The 23,879-nt window shown below is 42.5% G+C and overlaps 1 protein-coding gene across 2 annotated transcripts; it reads left to right on the forward strand.

Moving 5' to 3' along the window:
* Positions 1–50: 50 nt before the first annotated feature.
* LOC136697954 (uncharacterized) lies at positions 51–23,295 on the forward strand. 2 transcript variants are annotated; one of them, XM_066673318.1, is made up of 24 exons: positions 51–613; positions 4,416–4,534; positions 6,084–6,368; positions 6,522–6,911; positions 7,061–7,318; positions 7,584–7,835; positions 8,076–8,606; positions 8,838–9,116; positions 10,044–10,292; positions 10,471–10,731; positions 11,600–11,848; positions 12,147–12,392; positions 13,499–13,747; positions 14,217–14,465; positions 14,762–15,010; positions 15,905–16,153; positions 16,969–17,217; positions 17,696–17,944; positions 18,161–18,409; positions 18,580–18,828; positions 19,154–19,396; positions 20,063–21,630; positions 21,712–21,852; positions 22,560–23,295. In XM_066673318.1, exons 1-22 carry the CDS (start codon positions 220–222, stop codon positions 20,306–20,308), a joined length of 5,994 nt encoding a protein of 1,997 aa, XP_066529415.1. In that variant the 5' UTR covers positions 51–219; the 3' UTR covers positions 20,309–21,630; positions 21,712–21,852; positions 22,560–23,295. The 2 variants fall into 2 exon arrangements, with proteins under 2 accessions (XP_066529415.1, XP_066529416.1); XM_066673319.1 differs by having other exon boundaries at positions 7,584–7,829.
* The last annotated feature ends 584 nt before the right edge of the window (positions 23,296–23,879 follow it).

A 23,879-nucleotide genomic window follows, 5' to 3' on the forward strand; every position in this document is an offset into this window, starting at 1 on the left:
CACTTCATATTGGTTTGGAACACGCCCCTAGTCTTTGGGGAGCCTCCCACCGTTTTTCTTTTTTCGTCGGTGGGTGAAAAGTTGTAGCTGTAGTCTGATAACGAGGAGCCATTATCGGGAAAGGATTGTTACCTGTCCTTCCACCTGGAGGCTGTGTTTACCCACAGTACAACTCTGGGCGGTCCGATGCGCTCGGGGCTGGGTTTGTAAGCCGCGGGGATGAAGGCCTGTGCGGGGAAAGCGACGCTGCAACTGCGGGAGGACGAAGCTTTCGAGCGGCTGAAGCAGGAGGAGGAGGATGGCGCCGGGGGAGGAGGTGGTGGAGGTGGAGGAGGAGGAGGCGGAGAAGATGAAGATGGACCCGGGGTCGCCGACAGGCCGTTCGTTGTGGTGAAGCTGGAGGAAGACCAAGCGGCCTCCTGCCCGGTGGCTCCGAGCTCCTGTTGCGCCGCTAAGATGGAGCTGGAGCTCGGCCTCTTCGCCCCGGTGGAGTCGGAGGGAGACGAGGAGGAGGACCAGCAGCAGCCGCGGGACTCACGGCATGCTGTAGCCGCTGGAGAGAGCGCCTCTGCCCGCATAACCGCAGAGACACAACGCGGGGCCGCCGGGAAAGGTAGCACAACATTGAATTACCCTAGAGAGGCGAAAGTAAACATACACACGCCCACCACTAATGGAAAGCACTGAATATATAAAGCTATAATAGTAGGTGCATGTTTATGATATGAGCACCAGGCCCAACCTGTACATGAAGCACACACGTTTGTTTTCAAGCTCTGCGGTGACATTATTGACATAACTTCGCCTATCCCTAACCTTTAACCTTACACAAACATTAAGAAATCTTCACTTTTACAGTAATTTGGCTTGTGGTCTCCAAAAGGAAGAAAGTCCCCCACCATGTGAGAGTGTAAACAAGGTTTGGTCCCCACGACGTTAGTAAAACCCGTATACCACACAATTTTTATGCCTTTCCATACACACAATTTATGAATTTGTATTGTGCTGATATGTGTTTTGCAGAGTTACATGAGAAACATAATCAATGTCGTTGGAGAAGGTCCATTTCAGTGTTTATTAATTCAGTATTTATGTATTTATACAGTGTGCATTGCAAAAAAATCAAAACAAAACCTTGTGGCCATGCATTAATTTTTCCTGCAGGAACCTGCTCTAGATACTTTACTGTGTTAGTTCTGTGGGACTTTTAGGTGCGTGTTTTATTTAACGTGGTGGTCTGCATTTCCTTGTGTTTACTAGAGCCCTAGGCTCTGCTGAGGTCTGTTGACAGGTTTGACTCCTGTCTGGTGTTTCATAGGTGCGCCACGTTGTAATAAGTTGTTATGCATGCATCCAGTACTGTGCATGTGTTTTTAGGCTGGATAAATATCACTATAGCACTCTCACTGTTATGATGATATGTGTGTGTTAATATAAGCAGAGTGTGGTGTTTGTTTGTCTGTTGCCTGGTTCTGCGGCTGGTGTTAATTTTACAGTCCTGGCACTTTGGCCCGGTTTTTATTTGCATGAGCAAATAATTACAGGCTTTTTTTTTTGCAGCAGATAGGTGGTAGTTGGAAGGAGGAGGATCCAGACGTTTAGAGACATGTGATTGATCACTTTTTTTGTTGATTCTTAAAAAAAAAGAACATTAGGAAGTATTTTTTACTGTAAAACTACAGCTTCAAAATTGTTGTGATTCTTCACTGACCTGTGACAGGAAGAGTATAGCTTCTGTCGTTGTTACTGCAGAAACTGCACTATGTAACATTTGGAGGAGGCCATACTTTTGCTTTCAGTATCTGGGGTGAGACCCTTGTGCAGTTGTTGATTACACACATTGGAATGTGTGTCCATGCCTTAGTTAAAAAAAAAACAGCTTCAGCTCTGTTACGTTGGTGGGATTCCTCCCATGAACAGCTTCCTTCAAATACTGTGGTGTTATTCTGGATTAAGAAGAGAACTTGGGACATTTCAGAACATTAACTTTAGAACTTCTTCAGTCATATTTTGGTAGAACATCTTCAGTGCTTATGGTCATTGCCTTGCTGCATGACGAGATTCAGCTCGTGGACGGGTTTTTTCCTGACACTTTCCTTTAGAATTTGCTGGTATTTTTTTTTTCAGAGTTCATGGTTTGATCAGTGATGACATGCCGTCTTGTCCCAGGTGGAGCAAATTGGGCCTAGAACATGATACTACTACCACCACCATGTTTCACAGATCAGATGAGGTTTTTGTGTTTACTTTTCTCCAAACACAATGCTTCAAATTTAAAACTTAATTAAAGAAAAGTAAACGTTTGGCATCATCCATTCACAAAACATTCAGTATTTTTCTGGCTCGTCCATATGATCCTGAGCAGACTGCAGATGGGCTGGAATGTTCTTAATGGAGGGCTGCAGCTTTCTTCTTGCACACCAACGGTAGTTTAGTGAACTCCTGACAGTGAACTCAGGAACTTTAACATTAGCCGATGTGAGAATGGCGTTAAGTTGCTTGGAAGTTACTCTGGGTTCCTTTGTGACCTCGTGGACTATTACATTCTTATTACATTCAGAAATGTGTGTATCAAGACTTTGATAGATCCCCATGCTTTAAATCTGCAAATCGTAAATGTTATATAGAAAATTATATACAATTCTAAAGGGATCACACACACTTTTAATCAGCGGATAATACATCGGATACAATGCAGTATAATATCAATATTGAGGTGGAATAGAATAGTCTTTCTTTTTTACTAAGGTTTTTACAAAAGTTATGAATGGATTTAAAAAAATCTGGTTTTTATGGCCCAACACGCCTTTTTTTTGTTCATAGGAAAATGAATTCAATAAATACATTAAAAAATGAAAGGTCAGGATGATATTTTTATCTAATTAGTTGTCCATTGAATATAAATGTTTTTATAAATGTTTTTTCTAGTGTCTGCAAAAACATATACATGCGAACATAAATACAGACGTACATTCCCATTATCTCCCATGTATTGTCTACCACCAGACTTAATAATACTAGTAATATTCCATATGAATCAAGTTGTAAGCACAGAACTGAAGCCTCAGCGTTGCATTCAGCTCCCTTTCTTTCAGGAAACATCCATCAGGCCATTGATCCACTGCAGAGGTCTAACAACCCCCAGGCTCCTAAAACCAATAGGACTCCTGAATTCTGTCCATGGCTGATATAATCATGCGGCCAGAGCATGATTTAATCACAGAGGTGTCCGTGTTTAAACTCAAAAACAAAGCAAAGCAGATGCAGCACTTTGCAGTATTATTTTTTATTTTAATTTATTTAATTATTTTGTATCATTTTCAGAGCACATCAAGTCATTATGTGGAAAATAATTGGGGAAAACCATCCTGTGTTGAATACACAGACTACAGCGGTTTAGCTCCTCCCATTCTCACTACAGCTAAAAGGACCCTTTTAATCTGGACTACTTTTTTGACGTGGCACATGAAAGAGCAGCCAAAGCAAGGTCATTTACATCTGTCTTTGGCAATACGTTTGTAGAGAACTGTTCATGCAGAGATTCACCTTTAAATGAATTGAATTCATACGTTAGTTCTGTCTGTGCTGCAGCTACAGCTTCTACTCTTCTGGGAAGGCATTACAAGATGTTAGAACATTCCTGTGAGGATCTGATGGCAGTCACGTAAACATTAGTGACGGTGGATGTAGTTCTGGAGCACAAACAACACTCAGCTCGCCCCAAACGTGTTGGAATGTGCCCCTTCACTTCAGAGAACAGAGTTACACTGCCCCACAGCCTAATGATGGTGGGGATGGCTCTCTAGATGGTACTTGACTTTAAGTATAGCTGCTTCAGAGCGTCCCATTCTGCTGCTCTGTGCTATTTTTATGGACATTAGTCAAGCTGTGTGTGCTCGTTATAAACCGTGCATAATATTTCTAAAAAATATATATATATCAAAATAATTTGTTGGTTTTGTGCTAATACTAGTGTTTATTTGCTGGCAATTAACTAAATGGTGGATAGGACCAACTCTCCGGAATGTTTATACACTCTTTTAAAAACCAGAACTTGGTCCACTTCTGTTTGTAACAACCTGCGATGTTATTACATTGTTATTGATGTTATTGAAAGAAAAAAAATATAAAAAAAAAAAAAGATTATGCTTCATGACTTGCTTTTAGTGACACCTTTTTTGAGTCCACTCCGACTCTCGACTCCTGCGGGAGTGGACTGTATCAACCCCACCCGTTTATACCGTTCACAATTTTCTATCTGAGAAATCCCGTCTAGACGCTGACTACAGGCCACAACGGCCCTACTTTAGTGGCGTCTACAGAAGCCTTGTGGTTGGACCACATTCTTGGGGGGGATTTGTTACATTCAGGACCTGGACTAAACTCCTCTTAACATTTAACTTCCTATTTCACAGACCTCACACAGGGAGCAGAAAGTCCTCAGAAGCGACACAGAGGAAGACCCAAGGGGCAGAAGAAGACTCCTCCAAAGCGAGGGAGGCCGAGGAAAGTTCCAGCTGAGGGTGAAAACAGGGTATGATCATTGTTTTGGGGAGTGGTGGTGTTGTGGTTGGTGTGCAGAACTAGCATTAGATCACTTTCTAGAGCACTTCTGGACATGGAAGAAGCCTGGAACAATAGTAGCTACAGACTGTAGCTGATGTCGTGGAATTGGGCAGAGTTCCCCTCCCATTGTGTTGAACTGATGTATCGTAACCAGCGTTTTCCTCCAAACGTGTTGAGCCGATGAACCCGGATCAGGGTTTAGTGTTATTCTCTGTTATTTAGTGTTAATCAACTATTTTGAGTTGATTTAAAGGAGCAATCTGTAATATATTTACAATGCTCAATCATAAAATGTCCAGGGTGTATCTTCAGAAATTAAGGATGTAAGTTGAAGCACTGTTGTGTCTGAGAGCACAGCTGAAGCCTGTATATTATTTGAGAATTGTCCATTATGAAGCAGAGCTCTGTTGGAGCTTTAACCTGAGATCCCACCTTCTGTCCAATCACAGTACAGTCAAAACCTGCTGGGTTGCCAGGTACACACAATAATGGACACAAACATACAGTCCTACAACCATGAGGTGACCAAACAAGCAGTGATAATGTTAGATTTTACTAGACCTAAAAATGACCAGAGAGTAAAATGAGAGAAGATACTGGTCACAAATTAAACTATTTAAGGTGGAATAGATAACTCAAACTGGCAAGTAATACCAATGCTAGCCTTTCACTAGAGTAGATAGATGTGTTAGTACCATGATATACACTTGGTCATGTGTGTTATAGTGTGGAAAAAGAATTATTTCAAAACAAGTTGTCTTTCGAATGCTAGTGCTATTTTTAGCTTAGCATAGCTACCTAATTAAGGTGGAATGGGGAATTTAATTAAGTAGCTAGCCAATAACGCCTATAAGATCAATTTTTAAGGTGGAACTAAAAGTTTAAATATGAAACTTGTGACTAAGCAAAGATCTACCACCTAAAATGACATTTATGGTGGAATGGAACGTCGATAAATAAGATAAAACCAGCCTCATGTAGTTGAAATATTTAAGAGCTTGTAAATGCAGGTAAAACGCTGGCCGCTCGTTCACTGGCCTGCATTTCTCTCGCGTAGGTAGATGTATTAGTGAAATGATCCACACTTTTCTGTTGTAAATGGGTTGATTATGGCATTCTTTTTTCTGTTATGGTCCTTTTTACACGTCTTGCACTCGTTCGTGTAGGTTCAGTTTTCCTTAAATTGACAAAGTGTTTTGAATCTGAATTGTAGTTCTCATTTTAAACGTTTTCTATCAGTGTTATTGATTGCTCCTCATCAGATGGTGCTCTTCTTTAAGCATGTTGAGCTGAAGTAATGTTTTGTAATGATTGTGTACCAGTGACTTGGGGAACACCTTTACATGTTGATACTAGACTGTGGACCTTTTTATTTTGGGGTAATTTGTTCATTTATTTTGTTTACTTAATTAATTTGTTTTTAAGCTCATAACACTCAGTGCGTTTAAAGTTGTATCTGTTAAACAGACAGTTACTGCTCCTTCACGCCTCTCTCCTCTGATCTCCTGCCGTTCTAGATGGAGGTGATTCTGGAAACAGAAGAAGAAGAGGAGCCTCGGGATCACGTTCCTCCTCAGAAACGAGCTCGATCGACGATGTGGGAATTTTCTCCAACCAAGATCTCTAACTTCGGGGTCTGGGAACACTTTGAGTACTTCATTAACCCCGAGGGGGAGGTGGAGGACGACGGGTTCCCCACGTGTAAGCTGTGTCAGCAGAAAGTGGCCTGTAAAAGAGGGAACACTTCAAACATGCTGAGACACCTGCAGGATTTCCACACCGCTGCCTATTACAAAGCCAAGGTGGGTGTTTTTTTAATGCCTTGATAGGTTTGCTCTGAGGCATCTCGCTCTGTGTCTATAGTCCAGCAGTGGTACAGAACAGAGAACAAAATCCTCTGATTGTACATATCCTTTTTCGAGAATCAGCTTTTCTTGTTTGTCCTTGCTTCTCAGAAAATGGATTCACTGTGGACGGAGTGGGACTCTTCAGACTCGGAGAAGGAGATGAAGATGGAGGAGGAGGAGGAGGAAGAGGGGGATGAGGAGGAGGAGAAGCCCTGGCAGAGTGAGGAGGAGAAGTACGACCTGGACGGTGATGATGACGACGACGACGACATTGATTACACTGACAGGAGGTTCCCGAAATCTCCTCGACACAGGAGGCAGGTTCGCTCAGCCGTGTGGCAGTACTTCGGGCTGGACCAGGATGACCGCAGCAACAAGGAAAGAACGGCCAGCTGCAAGATCTGTGGCTGGAAAGTGTCTCCGGGTTCTTCCTGCAACACCAGCAACATGCGGTACCACCTCCAGGCCCACCATCAGATTGTGTGTCCGGTGACCAAGGTATAATACCATCTTTAGCGTTGTATTTGCCTACAGTTTTGCAAAAGAGAGATGATAAGCAATAATAAGTATCCCTCTCCCTTTCTCTTTACCCATCGTTCTTCCTCTCGTTCTCCTTCTTCTTTTTCTCTCCCTCCCTCCCTCCCCAGACTGGGTTGCCCAGTAACCCTGAGCTCCCAGTGGTGGAAGGAGGAGATGAGTTAAAGCTTTTCCCTCCGAAAACGCCCCGTAAGTCTGGCGTGTGGAAGCTGTTTGGCTTTGTGATGAACTCCGAGGGTGTGGTGGAGGAGAACGGTTTCCCCATCTGCAGACTGTGCCACCAGGTGGTGGCGTCCAAGGACGGGAACACATCCAATATGCACAGCCACCTGCAGCGCCACCATCAGACCATGTACGCTGAGCTCAAGGTGAACACTCTCTGGTCCATTACATCTGCTTACATCACTGTTTTTGTGGAGCTACAGTCCCATTTAAAGTAGGTTTAGTACAAAAGGCCTGACTCATCCAGGCCACTAGGTGTCAGTATAAAGCCTGTGTCTAGGTAAAGAACAGTCAGTGGAGAAAATGGCTGATTTTCTTGTTTCTAACAGTGTATACTACTCGATCTAGACATAATGTGTTAAGAGTAGCTAAACGTCTGTATTTGTATTTTTTTGTCTTTAACCCTTCCAGCACATAATTGGCAGCGTGAGGACAGAGCACAAGTTTCCAGAGCCAACGGAGATCCACGCGCCTTCAAAGCACCATAACTCCCCAGTGTGGAAGTACTTTGGGTTTGTGAAGAACTCTGAGGGCGTGGTGAGGGAGGACAGCTTCGCTCTGTGTCGGCTGTGCCTCAGGAGAGTGGCAGCCAAGGACGGAAGCACGTCCAACATGTTCAACCACCTTCGGCGTCACCACCAGGCCGAGTATGATGAGGTGAAGGTAAAAACGTGCATATTTCCAATATGTCACCAATCCACACACCAATTTTCTAGAAAAATTCCACCAACACGGGGGGCTCTGAAACAAACGATATATTAATATAATTTGATGCCTCTGCCAACGTTCTCCTCCTTTTGAGCTGCTCAGTGAAACACACTTTTAAAAATGGCTTTTAATTTAATTTACTAGAGTTTCAGAATACGATTCTAAGTGTAGACCACCACTCTGTGTGTGCTCTAGCTGGCAAGTGACGCTCTGCCTCTGGGAAGCGGAGAAGACGGAAGTGATTTGCCCGAGTTATTTCCACCCACCCGACTCCCGGTGTCTCCCGTATGGGACTATTTCGGCTACCCCAAAAACTCAGAGGGCGTGATCGAGGAGAGCGAGCACCCCAAGTGTAAAGCCTGCAGGCGCTCCATCATTTCCAGGCAGGGAATCCTTTCCAACATGTTAAGGCACCTGAAATTCCACCACAATTCCTTGTTTTCTGAGTTGAAGATGAAAACCGGTGCCCCCCGGCAGTATAAGGAAAGGGTCCGCCCCCCTCCCATTCAGGCCACTCCCGAGGAGCTCCACCCTCCTAAAATAGCTCTCAAGTCAGCCGTCTGGAAATATTTCGGATACCTGAAGAATTCGGACGGGGTTGTGGTTCCCGACGGGTTTCCGGTCTGTAAGCTGTGCTTCCGGAAAGTGAGCACCCAGCGAGGAAGCACCACAAACATGATGGTCCACCTGCAGAACTACCATCAAACCGAGTTTGCGGAAATGAAGGTAAATCTTCTCTCAGTTTGAACGCTGCACTAATGTCTGGTGTGTTTTGGAAATTGATAAACTTGGTGAGCCAGCAGGATTAGCGTAACTAGCTTAAACCTGCTTATCCCTGCATGAAATCTAGAAAAAAAACCCAAGTGACTATTCCAACGTGAAATCATCTGACCACTTTCCATCCCAGGGATACGCGGTTCTGTCTTCTGTTTTAATCATTATTTATTTTTACTCTAGCTGTCCGGAGAGACTGAAAACGACCCTGATGATGAAAGCGAAAATCTCGAGCAAGCCGAAAACCCCAACCGCAATTCCAAACTCTACCCCCCGAGAGAGCTCCTGGAGCCGGTCTGGGAACATTTCGGCTACGCGAAAGATACGGAAGGATCCGTGCACGTGGACGGTCATCCAATGTGCAAAATCTGCGGAAGCAAAGTGTCCTGCGAGGGAGAAAATACTCAGACGTTATACAGACACCTTTGGAAGAAACATAAATCTGTTTACTACGAGGTCAAGGTAGGAGTTTACACGTTCGTCAGGGATTTAGGATCTGGATTAGGGTTTCGTTAAAACAACAGTCAGCTGCTTATTGTAGCCCCCATCTCCTACCACTTGGAGGCACTCTAGAGCTGCTTCTGCATATTTTCTACACATGGAAGATGTGGAACTCTCAGAGACAACGGTTTAGCATCTACCAACGGCACATAAAATGCAGTGTTCGTTTCTTCCCAACGGACCTGAAAATTGGTTCGTCTACCCACAGAACATCTTTCCACTGTGTGATTGTCATCTCAGAGCCCTTGTTTCTGTATAATAATAAAATTAGGAAATGCTGTGAAAATAGACTGTAAAACACACAAAGTAAACTCTTTATTTAGATCTGTTTATACGTTTAACATTTTTCAGTGTTGCAGCACTATGTTTGCCTCAGTGGTGTAGAGGTTACTTGGGTTTTAAATAAATCTAAGTCTGTAGTAATAGTAGTAGTAATAATATTACTTACCATAATGATGATCATTTGGTCAGGTACAAGTTCATTTTTACACTCTGCTGCCATACGTTAAATGAAATAAATTCAGTGTTATTTATCAGTTTTTATCAGTTTACGACTACTTTAAACACTGGTTATTTTCGAGCTGAAAGGCTAGGATAGTAACGTTAGTTGAAGTAACATGCCTTTGTTTGTTTACCAGAAGCTTGGGAGCCTTCTGTCTGTTAAAATTTAAAGTCACATGTGATGTACTGTTGCTTTCTGTGGTCTCCATTTGGCTTTAATTGAATATGGCCATGTGAAAGTGCTGTATGGTGCATTGTGGCTCGCTGAGGAATTGACACACATTTCCAATGGCAGTTTAAAGATTATGGAGGCTGTTTAATAATCCTTAGCCCACGTGGTTACTGTAACTGTAACAGTCCATGTGTCTGCATGTGTTTATATCGCAGGTGGCCACCAATTCTTTGCGAGAGGAGGACGGCCTCGGACCTCCGGCTCTTTACCCTCCCACACAAAGGGTGAAGTCCGTGGTCTGGGAACACTTTGGATACTTAAAAGACGCCAACGGCACAGTTATGTGTGACGGGTTCCCTATCTGCAAAATCTGCCAGCTGAATGTTGCGGCCAAAGGTGGGAACACCACCAACCTCTTCAAGCATCTCCAGGATCACCATAAGTCTGTGTACGAGGAAATCAGGGTAAAGTCTTCTGATGCATCTGTGTTAACTCACTCACTCACTCGTGGAGAGCAGGATTTAAATTTCGGCACAAGGGGGCACCATAGAGCGGGGCTTCTCATCACTGACACTGTGCGTCACTGTATTTCCATTTTACTGCTGATTGAAAGTCTCATGTAGGTTATTGTGTTTCTCCTAGCCTGGGTTCACGGATGAAACCCTTTCAGGCATGGGCCCATCATCTTCATCGTCTTCAGAACCCAGTGCTCCAAGCATCCAAAACAACTCCAAACTATGGGAATACTTTGAGTACCCCAGAAGCTCAGAGGGAACATCGGTAGAAGAGGGAGCCCCTATCTGTAAAATCTGTGACAAAACCCTGGAATCCAGTGGCGACAACATAATAAATATGACAAAGCACCTTGAAGACAGCCACGCACTTGTTCACACTGAAGTACAGGTAACTGGGTTGCTTTAGTCAAGATTTTGGAACATTACTGTATAGATTTGATGGTGTTCTGCAGCATAAACTTTAGTGAGGTCAGGTACTGGTGTTGGATGACTTAGGCTGCGTTCATATTATAAAGAATCATTCATGAGTTTCTGGCTCAATCTTAAACACCACGTAGTGCACACTGTAGGTCATAAATTAACACTTTCTGCACTCACGAACGGCGTTGTGTGGTGAATTATAAAACCATTTATTATCTGCTATAAGCTTCACATTTCCAGTTGAACTAGTGCCCTGTCTGAGTGTAGTAGTGCACTATGTAGGGTGTATGGTGCTAACTGGGACATTGCTAAAGCCTAGGTGAAACGTGCATCAGTACAGGCAAAAAAAAAAAAACAAAGACTCATAAATCATATACATGTCCCGTCTAAGATCACATATGAAAGTGTCTCAAATCGGTTTTGACATCCACAGAGCCCTGAAAAGATCAGATCTGAGTCACATTAAGGCAGCAAATGAGATGTGTCACGTCACACTGGTAATGTGGACATAGCTCGGTTCTGGGGCCTTGGACACTGGACATAATGAATTAGGCTCATGTGCAGCTGCTCCACAACATCCCAGTTTGGTCCGTGCTTCTCCGTTGGGTTTATGTAAACTCTGAGCGTAGGGCCGTCTGTGTCCACAGTGGTTTACTGGTGTCTAGAAACGTATTTTCAGTGGCACTGCCTCTGAGTGTAAAATCAGGCTTGATCCATGTTCTCTAAACTAGCCCTTGATGTCTTTTTATGCTGAGAATACAACCACGCCCCCATATTGCTACTGTCTTTATTTGATGTTTAGAATAACCCACATGTCTTTGACGTGTCTTTATCAGACAGCAGCTGCTGCTTCACAGACCAAAGATGTTCCCGAGGCTCCGGACCTTCACCCCCCAACACAAAACCTCTTATCACGCGTCTGGGAATATTTCGGCTTCCTGAAAGACACGGCAGGGTCGGTTGTTTTTGACGGATACCCAATCTGCAGAATGTGTCAACAAAGAGTGGAGGCCAAAGGAGGAGACACTACAAACATGTTTTTACACTTGAAGGCTCACCATCTGCAAATATACAAAGAGATTAAGGTAACTGTAATTTCCCTTCTGTTCATTTGCAGTTTAGAAATCTCCAGTGCAGCGTAACCCTGCATTAACATGTGACCTTTAAAGGTGCAGTCAATCATTGTTTCCAGCAAAAGGAAGCAAAGCTTAATAGGACTCTCATTTCGTGTAAATAAAAATAAAATTCAATAACGTGCAAATAATTTACACTGTTTAATGTAAAATAGTTTAAAACATTTAAAGTGTTGAAATTGAGAAATAAACATAAACGCCCTTTTTGAAGATCATTGCACTCCTACATATTTCTTACGCTTGTCTCCAGCCAGCAGCTGCGAAAAAAGTCTACAAGGCCTCTGAGCTTTCTCCGCCGAGTGGGGAAATCGATTCGAGGCTGTGGGACCATTTCGGATATCCTAAAAATGCAGAGGGTATTATTGAAGATGACGGAGCACCTGTGTGTAAGATATGCCTCCAGAAACTCGCCACTGCTTCCAAAAACACAACCATCTCATCCAATATGATGAGACATCTCCGGAAGAAGCATGAATTAGTCTACAACGAAGTCCAGGTGAATATTCACGTTTGTGTTTAGGGCATTTGGCCTGTGCTCTCCTCTGGGAATCTTACGATGTGGTCAGTGTAAAGGTGCAGGTGAATGTACAGATGGAACTCCTCTCGGTGTAGCATGGTGAACCCTAACCTGAAACTGAGCCCTAGAAAACCAGTGTAAAATTCCTGGAGATTAGTGATGCCGTTTTAATGTTAATTACCAAGGTTTAAAAAATCGTACGTGAATTACAGCGTCAACCAAAGTTAGGAACAGCCTCCCAAAGCAGGGCACGTAAAGTGTGTTTGTTTTGTATCGGGGGGGGGAGGTACATGGCACAGTGCAGTGCCCAATCTCACTTCACCGTCCTGCTTTCACTCGCCGCGGACCCACAAAACCAGGGGGAGGTTAAATCAGGACTGGGAGGTGAGACTGGGATCAACACTGGAGCGAGTGTAGACTGAACAGTAAGCTAATGGACTAACGGCTCATGTTCTTGTAAACAGCTGTAGAAAGGTGCCACTTTAGTCGTTTTGTCTCAGGCAAAAAAAAACGCAGTATAAACTTGCTTCCCCTTTCCACCCTAAATGTCGCTGTGATTATATTTACACTGAGAATAAAGTTCTGAGACGCTTTTTACCTTAAACGGTGCTTTATAATGTTCTACCGCCAACATTAGCCATAAGTTTAGTGTTAAACCTTTACGCACATTTTCCTTTGTGTGATAGAAATGGAATTAAACATCAACGTTTTAAAAAGACCTCAGTTTTGTTTCTGTAACAAACACAAAAACAATAAAAACTGAGGTTTATACACTGAACAAAACTCTAATTCAGTTGTTACTAACTTAATCTCACATTTACTGGAGAGTTTATTGTTCATTTAGGTCTATTTTGTGTGAACAGTATTAAATCAGTATACATAGTGCTGTAAATATGTTATTCATAATAAAATGTGATGAAATGATAAGTCTTAAGCATATTTTAACAATCCCATAATCATAAATTTGGTCAAATTAATCGTGACATTAAATGTTCATGCCGTTTCATATCTACAGCTGTCACCCACAGCATTACACACGTGTTAAGTGTATGACTCTGTTCTAAATCGTGGTATTGGTTTTTCAGGAGGCAATCACCGTGCTGCGAGCAGAGGAAGGTAATGAGTGCTCAGATCTTCATCCTCCAACTCAGAACGTCACCTCTCCTGTCTGGGAGTATTTTGGATACCTGAAGGACACAGAGGGACTAGTGGTGTCTGATGGTTTCCCCATCTGCAAGCTGTGCCAGAAGAAAGTGGCTTCCAAAGGAGGGAACACCACAAACATGTTCAAGCACCTTAAGGATTATCACAGGACGATCTACGACGAGATCCGAGTACGTGGGCATTTTATATATTGAAACAACGTCCTTAAATCCGTAACTTCAACATTTACAAACCATCGTCATGTGGTCGCTCTGTGTCCAAACCCCTGACCCCATTGTAAAGTATTATCAGATTAATAAACACTGTATTACCTTTGTGTGAGTAAGAGCAGTCGCTAGTGAGGGGTGAGACCCCTGTGGACATCAATTAAACCTCTTTTAATTTGACCTTTTCACCAGAAATACGTTCCCAGGAGGGAAAAAAAAACTTCACATTTGCTATTCAACACCACACACACACGCTAACCAAAGTAAACACTCAGACATTTTTAGACATCAGAGACCTCTCATTTTATCTTAGATTTATTTCCAGGTAATTTCTGTAAGTGCATTAATTGGGGACTTTTACGGATTATAAAAGGCTATTGTTATTTTAATACAATGTAAATTAATTGCCCAAATATTGAAAGTGTTCTTTCAGTCTGCAGTTACAAACGAGACACTCGAGGAAGACTGCACCTCTGCTGATCTCCATCCTCCTACAGAACAGTATGAGCCAACGTTGTGGGAACATTTCGGGTACCGGAAAAATCAGGAGGGGGAGCTGCAAGAGGATGGAGCTCCGTTTTGTAAACTTTGCCTTCGTAAGTTAATTTCCAAGGGAGAGACGAACAGAAACATGAGGCAGCACCTAAAGGAGAACCACAGTGACGTTTACCAGGAACCAGAGGTAAAGTGAAGATGGAATGTTTTCCTAAAAGCCTCACACACTCAGGAGAGAAGGGGTTTTCACTGGGCGGGGTGTGTTTTACTGGGTCTTTAGCATCATAGCCTCGACCGCAGGTTTTTTTATTGTTTTTTTCTGTGGTAAAAATTCATGTTAAATGAAAGTACGTGGTCACATTCTGTGCCTTTTCTTCTGATAATGTGCAGTAAAAATTTACATCGGGTTTTTTCAAAGACACGTGTGTGAGCCATAAGAGGGTTGTTTAGATATTCACATATTTTTTAAACCACTTTCTTAAGGAAGTTGTGAGCTCCTTCACCTGGGAGGCCGACATGGACTCCTCCAACCTCTGTCCCCCCACGCACAAGGTGAAGTCTGCGGTCTGGAAGTTCTTTGGATACCCGAAAGACACGGAGGGGTCGGTGGTGTGTAATGGCTTCCCCATCTGTAAACTGTGCCAGAAGAAAGTGTCCGCCAAAGGAGGGAACACCACCAACATGTTTTCACACCTCCGTGACTACCATCGGCCCACTTACGATGAGATCAAGGTGAGTGACACTGAATGCCACCAACCTGGGAAGCTGAGGAGCATGCGCTTCCTACTACTGCTTGTTTTCCAACTGCTGCTCACATGACGCCACTGGAGAAGAATGTTAACTGTCCAGTAATGTTAAGCCAGAATAAACACACTGTTGATGATGGGACGGGGAGGGCCGGTTTCCTCACCCAGAAACAGCAAGGCTAATAGGTCTTGGTTTACCAGCCTCAGATGGCATTGACCCAGAGACAATCTCCTTAACAGGTGCAACATTTAAACCACTGCACCACTCTGATGTTTTTAATGTATAGTTTTTCACGTGTGTCCAATGTCCATTCGATTTTTGGGCTATTCAAATGTTTGCTAAAGATAAAGTTATGACCATAATAAGCATTAACCTTGTAATATTTAAAGGGAACGTCTACAAATGTCTGGTTTGTTTACGGTCAGAAGCTCTGTGTCTTTTAAGGTGGAATGGTGTGTTTGTGGAGTATATGACTGTTGTTTGTATGTGGTTTAAGTTTCAAAAACCACAGAAACTCATATTTTACTCGAGTTCTTTAGTTTTGTAGAAGACTTTCGGTCTGTGTTTACTTTCATGCAGTTCATGCTCTCCCAAATTTAGAGACAGTTCCAGCCTCAAAAATCTGAAACAGCAAAAATTAGTCAATATTACTCACCAATGGTTTCGTACCAGGGTTTCGTAAACACATTAGACTGATTTCCAGTGCTCAAACCAACCAGAGAGTGCTGGCAAATGGTGAAGAATCATCATCTGAATTTTATAAAAGTGTTTTTATTTGTTTGGTTGGTTTTAAAATCATGTACATTGCATTTAAAATATGATAAAGATGTGTAGTAGTATTTTATCGGTTCTGTTTGTCCTCCTCTCCGATTCTCTCAGGCTGTGGTGGTTCCTGTGAGAGCCGAAAGTGACCTGGAACACTTGGAGCTTCACCTGCCCAGCGCAGAGGCCATGTCCCCTGTCTGGAAATATTTCGGCTACCCCAAAAACACAGATGGCTCCATTGTTTGCGACGGCTTCCCAATCTGCAGAATCTGCCAGAAGAAAGTTTTGGCCAAAGGAGACAACACCACAAACATGCTCATCCACCTGAGAGCATACCACCTGGACATTTACAAAGAGGTCAAGGTAAACCTGGGCAGGTCAATTACGGACCGACCACTTCCCCGAATCTCTACGATTAAAAATGACACCTGGTACAGTTTGTGTGTAAATCTGAGAGGATCATTTAAAGCAGCAGGCCTTAAAGGTGCTATATCCGACATTCTGCCATCAAAAATATTGACATCACTTGTTGTCAGTTTTATGTAGCCAATCAGAAGACAAGAGTTATCTGTCCATCATTTAGTGCTGCAGCCAATAGAGTCACAGCGCCTCCTACAGGGGGTTGTTTTGGGGCAACGTCGAGAGAAACAGGTCAGTGCTGAAAAACAAATATTTATATATCAGAAATGAATAAAAATATTAAGAAATTATATTTAGGAGAAATATATATACAGGAGTCCTGGATAATCTGGCTAATCTGTAACAGTGAAACAATGGCAGCAAATATGTTTTAACACAAATAAGACATTTTATTGGACATATAATTTAAATATAAAGAATGGAAATGAAATGAGGATGAGGCTTTCTGAACTCTTAAACCAATGAGGTGTAAAGCAGATAACACTGGGCTGATTTTAATAACTATAATGTGCTTGAAGTGTGCACTGTGTAACAGCACCATCTAGGAAAGGATAAGTATCGGATCAGGACTCGGTATCAGTAGATAATCGATATTAAAAGACTTGGGATCGGGGCAAAAAAACTTGAGTGGGACATCATTAATTATTATTAATAATATTTTACATAACAAAAGTCATTTTTTAATTATTATTTATATTTTATTGTTGGTAAACTTTAATGTCTGTTTGTTTGTTTGTTTGTTTGTTTGTTTGTTCCAGTCGGCAGTGGCTAAGAAAGTGGTGTACAGACCCTTCGAGCTCTTTCCTCCGAACAGTCAGAACGATATAAAGCTGTGGGATCATTTCGGATATCCCAAAAACTCGGAGGGTGTCCTCCAGGACGACGGTGCTCCCATCTGTAAGATCTGCCTCCGGAAGCTGATGAAGGCGACAGGTGACGGGACCCCCACCACCAACATGCTGAGACACCTGCGCAAGAAACACCAGGCCGTGTTCGATGAAGTCCAGGTAAAGCCTCGGAAATGAAGAGCACTGAACTAAAAAAGGCATAGCTACTGCTCGTTATCTGTGGATTTAGTTCCTTACACTTTTCTATAACAAAAGCTCACATCATGTCAGACTTCGTTCAGTCGTCTGTGTTGTAGATGTTAAATGTAAATATATTTCATAGTTATTTTGTAATTTTATATTGTATATAAATTCAACAAGTGTGTGTGTGTGTGTGTGTGTGTGTGTGTGTGTATGTAAATATCATTAATATCAATGGCATTTTTTCTCGAACTTTCCTTTTTTCATTCTCTCTTTTTAAATTGTGCATTGTCTGTTTTTCTTCCGTTTCTTGATTTTTTTCTCTTATTTCTAAATTTTATTTTTTTATCCTATTTCTCTTGGATCTTCTTTTTTCTTATTTAATCTCATTTAAAGTTATTTTTCCTACCTCCTCTCCTTGGTTTTTCTGATACTACTGTAACGTGTATCGTTTCAGGAGGCGATCACGGCTCTGAGGACCGAGTGGGGCATTGAACCCCCCGAGCTTCACCCACCAACACAAAACGTCACGTCCCCGGTGTGGGAATATTTTGGATATTTAAAAGATGCTGAGGGGTCAGTGGTCTGTGATGATTATCCCATCTGTAAACTGTGCCAACAGAAAGTGGCTTCAAAAGGGAGATGCACAACAAACATGTTCAAGCATCTGAAGGATTACCACAGAGCCACGTACGACGAGATAAGGGTGAGTGTTCCTGCTGGGGGTTGTGGGATTGGCCGTTTACATTCTGTAGTAAATTCAGTGAGGAAAGAATATCATTTTTGGCGATTGTTTCTCTCTGGAATGATTCAGAATCGATTCACTTGACAGTCTTTCCTCATGATTGGATTTGTAACAATAATGGACTTACAGCATATAGACGGTAACAGTTAGTGGTTAAAACCAGTTCCTTCTTCTCAGTCTGCAGTCACAAACGAGACATTTGAGGATGTGTGCTTGCCTTCTGACCTCCATCCCCCGAGTGGACCCTTTAACCCAAAGCTGTGGGAGTATTTTGGGTATCGGAAAAGTGAAGAGGGGATCGTCGAGGAAGACGGAGCTCCAATCTGCAAACTCTGCGTCAGAAAACTCATCTCTAAAGGAGAAACCACAGCAAACATGATGCAGCACCTTAAGGAGAACCATAACTCTGTGTACGGCGAGGTGCAGGTAAACTGTACTTCAGTGGTGCAATAAAATTGGGCACAGTTCTGTAAAATGGTAAAAGAATTCATGTGGTTTGCTTTTAAATGAAGTAAAGTAAAACAAGGTACATTTACGTTGTTTCTAAGGCAACGTTCCTAGGTCCTTAACCCTAGCGTCATCTTCTATCGTTTCAGAGAGAAGTGAACCCCTTCACCATCGGAGGAGCCACAGAACTCCCAGACCTACACCCCCCAGAGCACAGAGTGAGGTCGGCAGTGTGGAAGTATTTCGGTTACCTTCGAGACACCGAGGGTCCAGCTGAATGCGCAGGATACCCAATCTGTAAAATCTGCCTCTCCAAAGTGTCCAACAAAGGAAAGGTCACAGCAAACATGACCACGCACCTCAAGGAGCATCACAGAGCCTTCTACGATGAACTGAAGGTTCTTGGCTTGATCGATTATTTTAAAAAGGGTTTATTTAAATAGCTCTACAAAATCCTTGAACAAATCAGTAACAGTGAGCCGTAACTGTGCTTGTGAGTCTCACATTTGTGCTCATTACATACGCGGACTATTAAAACCTGCAGGTTTATATTTTCCACTTGGTGTTTTTGCGCCCTCTACTTTTAACATTGATGTGACGGCTGAAAAAGTCACCTCGCTAGCATTAGCTGCCAGCTATCAGCATCACCTGTGTGTGTGTGTGTGTGTCATTATCCCCATGGGAGTCAATAAAGAAACTCTCTTTCTGCTTCTTCTTCCTCAGATTCCAGAAAAAAGGGAAAAGGTGGTCAGTGCTGAGGACCTCCCAGAACTTTTTAAACCAAATAAACAAGCCCTCCACCCCATTTGGGAATATTTTGGGCTCCCCAAAAATGACGACGGGGTTGTGGAGGAGGACGGATGCCCAGTTTGTAAAATCTGTGCCAGAAAGGTTTCGAGCCAAGACGCAAGGAGGATGATCAGACACCTGCAGTTCTGCCATTTCTCTGTGTATGAAGAGTTCAAGGTACATACTCATATAATAATAATAATAGTAATATGTTTAATGTTTATAGGCCCTTGTTTAGGAATGTTACTCCAAGGACACGTTGTTGGAGTGCGGTAGAAATGAACCCTGGTCTGTCGTGTTGAAGTCAGTGGTGTTACCCACTACACAACACCACAACAAACCCTTGAAACTGGTTTATAACTAACTCTCACATTCCTGTCCAGCAGGCTGAGGATTCACAACGAGTGGGTGCTACTTCCACTGTAACAGTGTGTTTGGATTAGGGGTGGGCGATATGGCCCTAAAATAATATCAAGATATTTCAGGGTATTTTCACGATAACGATATCCTTGGCCGGACCCACCACGACCCTGAACTGGATAAGGGTTACAGACAATGAATTAATTAATATATATTAAAAAATATTAAATGCTTTTATTTTACTACAAATGTAACTTCAATCATTAAGAGCCCCTTTCCACTGTACTTCACTGCGCCGAAACGACTCGTAAAGAACGTATGATATATTATGGTTAATTTCATGATGATATTAGGCAAACATGTTAGAATATCGCGATATTTACTTTTTAAAATGATGACGATATTATTGCGAACAATACGATATGGCACATCCCGGCTAAAATCGATGAAAAGTCTTTGTTTTTTGTTTGTGTTTTATTGCAGACGGCCAACAGACGATCAAAGCTGGGACTCCAAGGAGGAAACGAACCTGCAGAACTTTGCCCTCCATCAAAGCAAGTTAGATCTTTTGTCTGGGAATATTTTGGTTACCCCAAGAATCCAGACGGAACGATTAACGTGGACGGCCGCCCAGTCTGCAAGACGTGTTTCCGGAAAGTTTCCAGCCAAGGAGGAAACACCACAAACATGCTCAAACACCTGGAGGACAAGCATGGGTTCAGCCAGTAGAGAATGGTTCCGTGGGCCGGGTGTATGAGTCATATTCTGAGAAAACGTGCATGTAAAGAAATAAGCCTTGTTTTTTTTATGTTCGTTTTTTTTTTTTGTTTGTTTGTTTTTAACACGTGGACACAGAAGGGGTCAGGGGATGTGTCATTGCCTGTCCTGGGCCTAAGGATTACTTAAGGATTACAAGAACTGGACAACATTGAGAAAAAGCTGCTAAAAATATTTTTGTTTGTTTGCTTTTCTTTGTTTGTTTTACTGAAATTGTCCAGAAAAGGGACAAGGAAGTTTGGCTTTCAGACTTGCTTAAAAACACACAAGAGCGCACACACCAGTCAGCCAAGGTCATTAACATGACCTCATTATTTCTACACTCTGGCCATGTACAAGTGCTTTGTATTCCTACGGTTACACACTGTAGTCCACCTGGTGCTCTGTAAACTACAGTCTGTCATTGTAGAACTACATACTTACCCCTACACGGTCAGTGGGGCTGATTAAATGGACAGTGAGGGTAGAAACAAGGAGTTTATTGTAATGTTAGGGCTGATCAGTGTAGAAAGTCGTCTGTGCTGGATTTTAAAATCACTGTATTATTAATTTTATCTTCAGAATCAAAGAAAAGGGTTGTAGAGCATCTCCCAGTATCATTTGATAAGAGTCAGAACCACGAGTTGTCATCAAGAAGAACAAACATTTAGGGGTTTAAAAAAAAGTTAAACTCACTCGAGGTGGACTGTTAAGCTTCAGAAAGCTAAAGCTTCATTTCTGAAACCCATTTAAAAATCGCCAAGTGCTTTTAGCAAAATGTCTTTTAAACATTTAAAAGCTTCATGTCAGTGGTTCATTGATGGAGATCATTTGAGCCAGTTTATTTTTTTTTTTTTGTTTTGTTTTTTCTCTCTTTTGAGAACTGCATTTAAGGGCAATCGTCCATTCCCTTAAATTTTAAGACTTTTGTTTGTTTGTTTGTTGGTGTTAAACTCTGTCAGTCAGGCCCCCGGTCTTTAAGACACATCACTTAAGTTCTTGCAGTGAAAAATGCAACTGAATACTTAGCCCTTACTGTGTCAAGCTGTTGGTAATTTAAAGGCGAATAGATCTGAAGATGTTCAAAACCCTTGAGCTCCAGGACCTGATCTGCGGCTTAGAAACTCTGGGAAGGACTTTTCACTGTGGGGGCCCTCAGGGTTCCCAGACGTCACCCGGTTTGGGAAACAAGGGAATGCCGTACTGTGACGAATTTGGAATTATCTTGGGTCCAACACAAAGGGAAAAACAGAACACCTTGACTGACTGCTGTGAATAAATAAATATATAAAAAGGTACGAATCTTACATTCGAGTAGTTGGTTTAACTTGTGAGAATGTTAGTGCTGACAAATGTGTCCTTGTCTTACCGCGCAGGACAACAGTGAAACGGCCAGTGTCCAGTCGAGGACCAGAAACAGGGATTGGTCTCCAGTATCTCACCCTGTAACCTCATCTGAAGCAGTTCTGTCAGCTCTCAGGCTCAAAGCTCTCATCTTCCCTAAAGCTCCTGACCTGGTTAGTAAAGCTGTGACTCTGAAGTTCCACAGTAACTCTTCTCTTTGGGTCGGGGGGGAGGGTAGGTAGGTATGATTTGGGTCTCAGTGCTGCAGTAACACTGACTAGTGATGGTGTGGTAGTGTCTGGTGCTCTGGTAAAAGTGGAATGGACACAGCAGTTGGTGCTCTGGTGCACTAGGGTGTACAGTGACAAAATCTGATGGCAGCATTTACCTCCCCTGGCATTCCTGAGGAAAAAGAAATCTGGTTTCTCCATCTGAGAGACTGGTGCATTCTTTTTTTAATATATAAATAATAATAATAAAACAAAAAACCCTACTCTTGGCGCCTGGACAATGCTAACGTTACTGTGGAGGTTAAACACGTACTCCAGACAGCTGGTCCACCATGATGTTTGACTACACTCGCTGTAGCACCCCTTGCAGCACAGCTGGTGCCATGACACCCAGTCTGCATGGTTCAGAGCGTCTGCATCCGTGTCCTTGCGCAAAGTATATTACCCCTTTAAGGGTCCAGCCTCAGTGTTGTTCAGAAACAAATTTGTCATATCATTTTGTAATAATGCACTCTCAAAATGCTTGAAAAAAAAAATCACCTCATCATAAATGAGCAGTCAGTCATTTTCCTGTGAATGAGGTGAAACACAACTGACCACTGTTTGTTGATTTAGTGAAGAGGAAGTAGCAAGTGTTGCTCTTGTTTCAGGTGATGACCACACCATGGAAGAAGGCAGTTCTTCTCTGTCCATCCCTACAGCGCCAGGCACGGTGCTGCAGCATGGATTAAGCCAAGACTTGGTCACACCCTCAGCGGTCATCTCCCCCGATGGAACCTTCAAATTCAGGAACGGCGCAGTCTGCCTCGGACTGTGGACCCCAGTACTCCAGAGTACTTTTAAAATAGCAAAATGAAGCAGATACACCTTGATTTACACACAATATTCATCCATTATCAAATTCTGAAACAACTGTGTTTGTGTGCATGTGTTGTTTGTTTTGTTTTTGGAACTGATGAGGCGTGCTTTAACACTGACCGCGGCTTGGTCTCGGGTCCGGCTCACTGCCAGACAGGAAACGTTTTTTAAAACTCACAACTTAACATCCACTTTCCTGGCACACATCTGCTCTACCTCCAAATCAGTGGGACACATCTTTGACAGAAAAGAGATCCAGTGAGTGTCATGAGCCAGGTTTTTCTTTCCGTTGCCTTCTTTTATCTTTGATTTTCTTTTAGTTTCAGATCCTAAAGGTGCTTAAAATCTTCAGATTGTATAAAAAATATTAACCAGTCAAACTGAAGCTCTTTTTCTTTTTACATATTTTTAATCCAGTTATCAAACGTGTACTCACCGAATGTGCTAGTGTTTCGTTTTACATATAAACGAAAAATGTCTACCAACACTTCTGCGTTTGTCATTTTTCACAGTAAAATGGAGAAATTGAAGCAAAACAACTGGCCGAATAATAATAATAAATTGACTTAAGAACAGTATGTTGCACGCTGATTTGTGCAACAGTAAAACAACTCAGCCCTTATCGAAATGTAATGCATAATGACCACTTGGCAAAGTACAGCTGATTTAAAAATCTTAACTACAGATCTTCCCTTCCCTGGAAACTACTCGACAGCAGAGCTGCAACCGATGATGGCCAATCAGACTGACACATCTATTATTGATTTGATTAATTGCATCTAATCCTATCAGTTTTTTTTGCTTTATGATTTAGGTTTCCCCATTACATCATGGGTTTTAAGAAGGGCTACATTTACAAATATTTAATTTTTTAACAGTTTACCAGGTGATGCTTCAGCCAGCTGAGCCCAAGAGGTCACAACTGGCCTCACACGCTAGACTATCTCCCCTCATCAGTCAGCTCACAGTGCTCGTTAGCATGGGTATCTATTAGCTGATGTTGCTGACCTGGGCAGTTTGCATTCTCCTCTCACAAGCTAAGTTGCCTCGTGAGTCATGGAAGAAGCATGGCTTCACTCCTCACCCTCCTGAGGCCAGGGGCATTGTCTGTG

The sequence above is a fragment of the Hoplias malabaricus genome, chromosome 5, assembly GCF_029633855.1.
Source record: "Hoplias malabaricus isolate fHopMal1 chromosome 5, fHopMal1.hap1, whole genome shotgun sequence".
Lineage (NCBI taxonomy): Eukaryota > Metazoa > Chordata > Actinopteri > Characiformes > Erythrinidae > Hoplias > Hoplias malabaricus.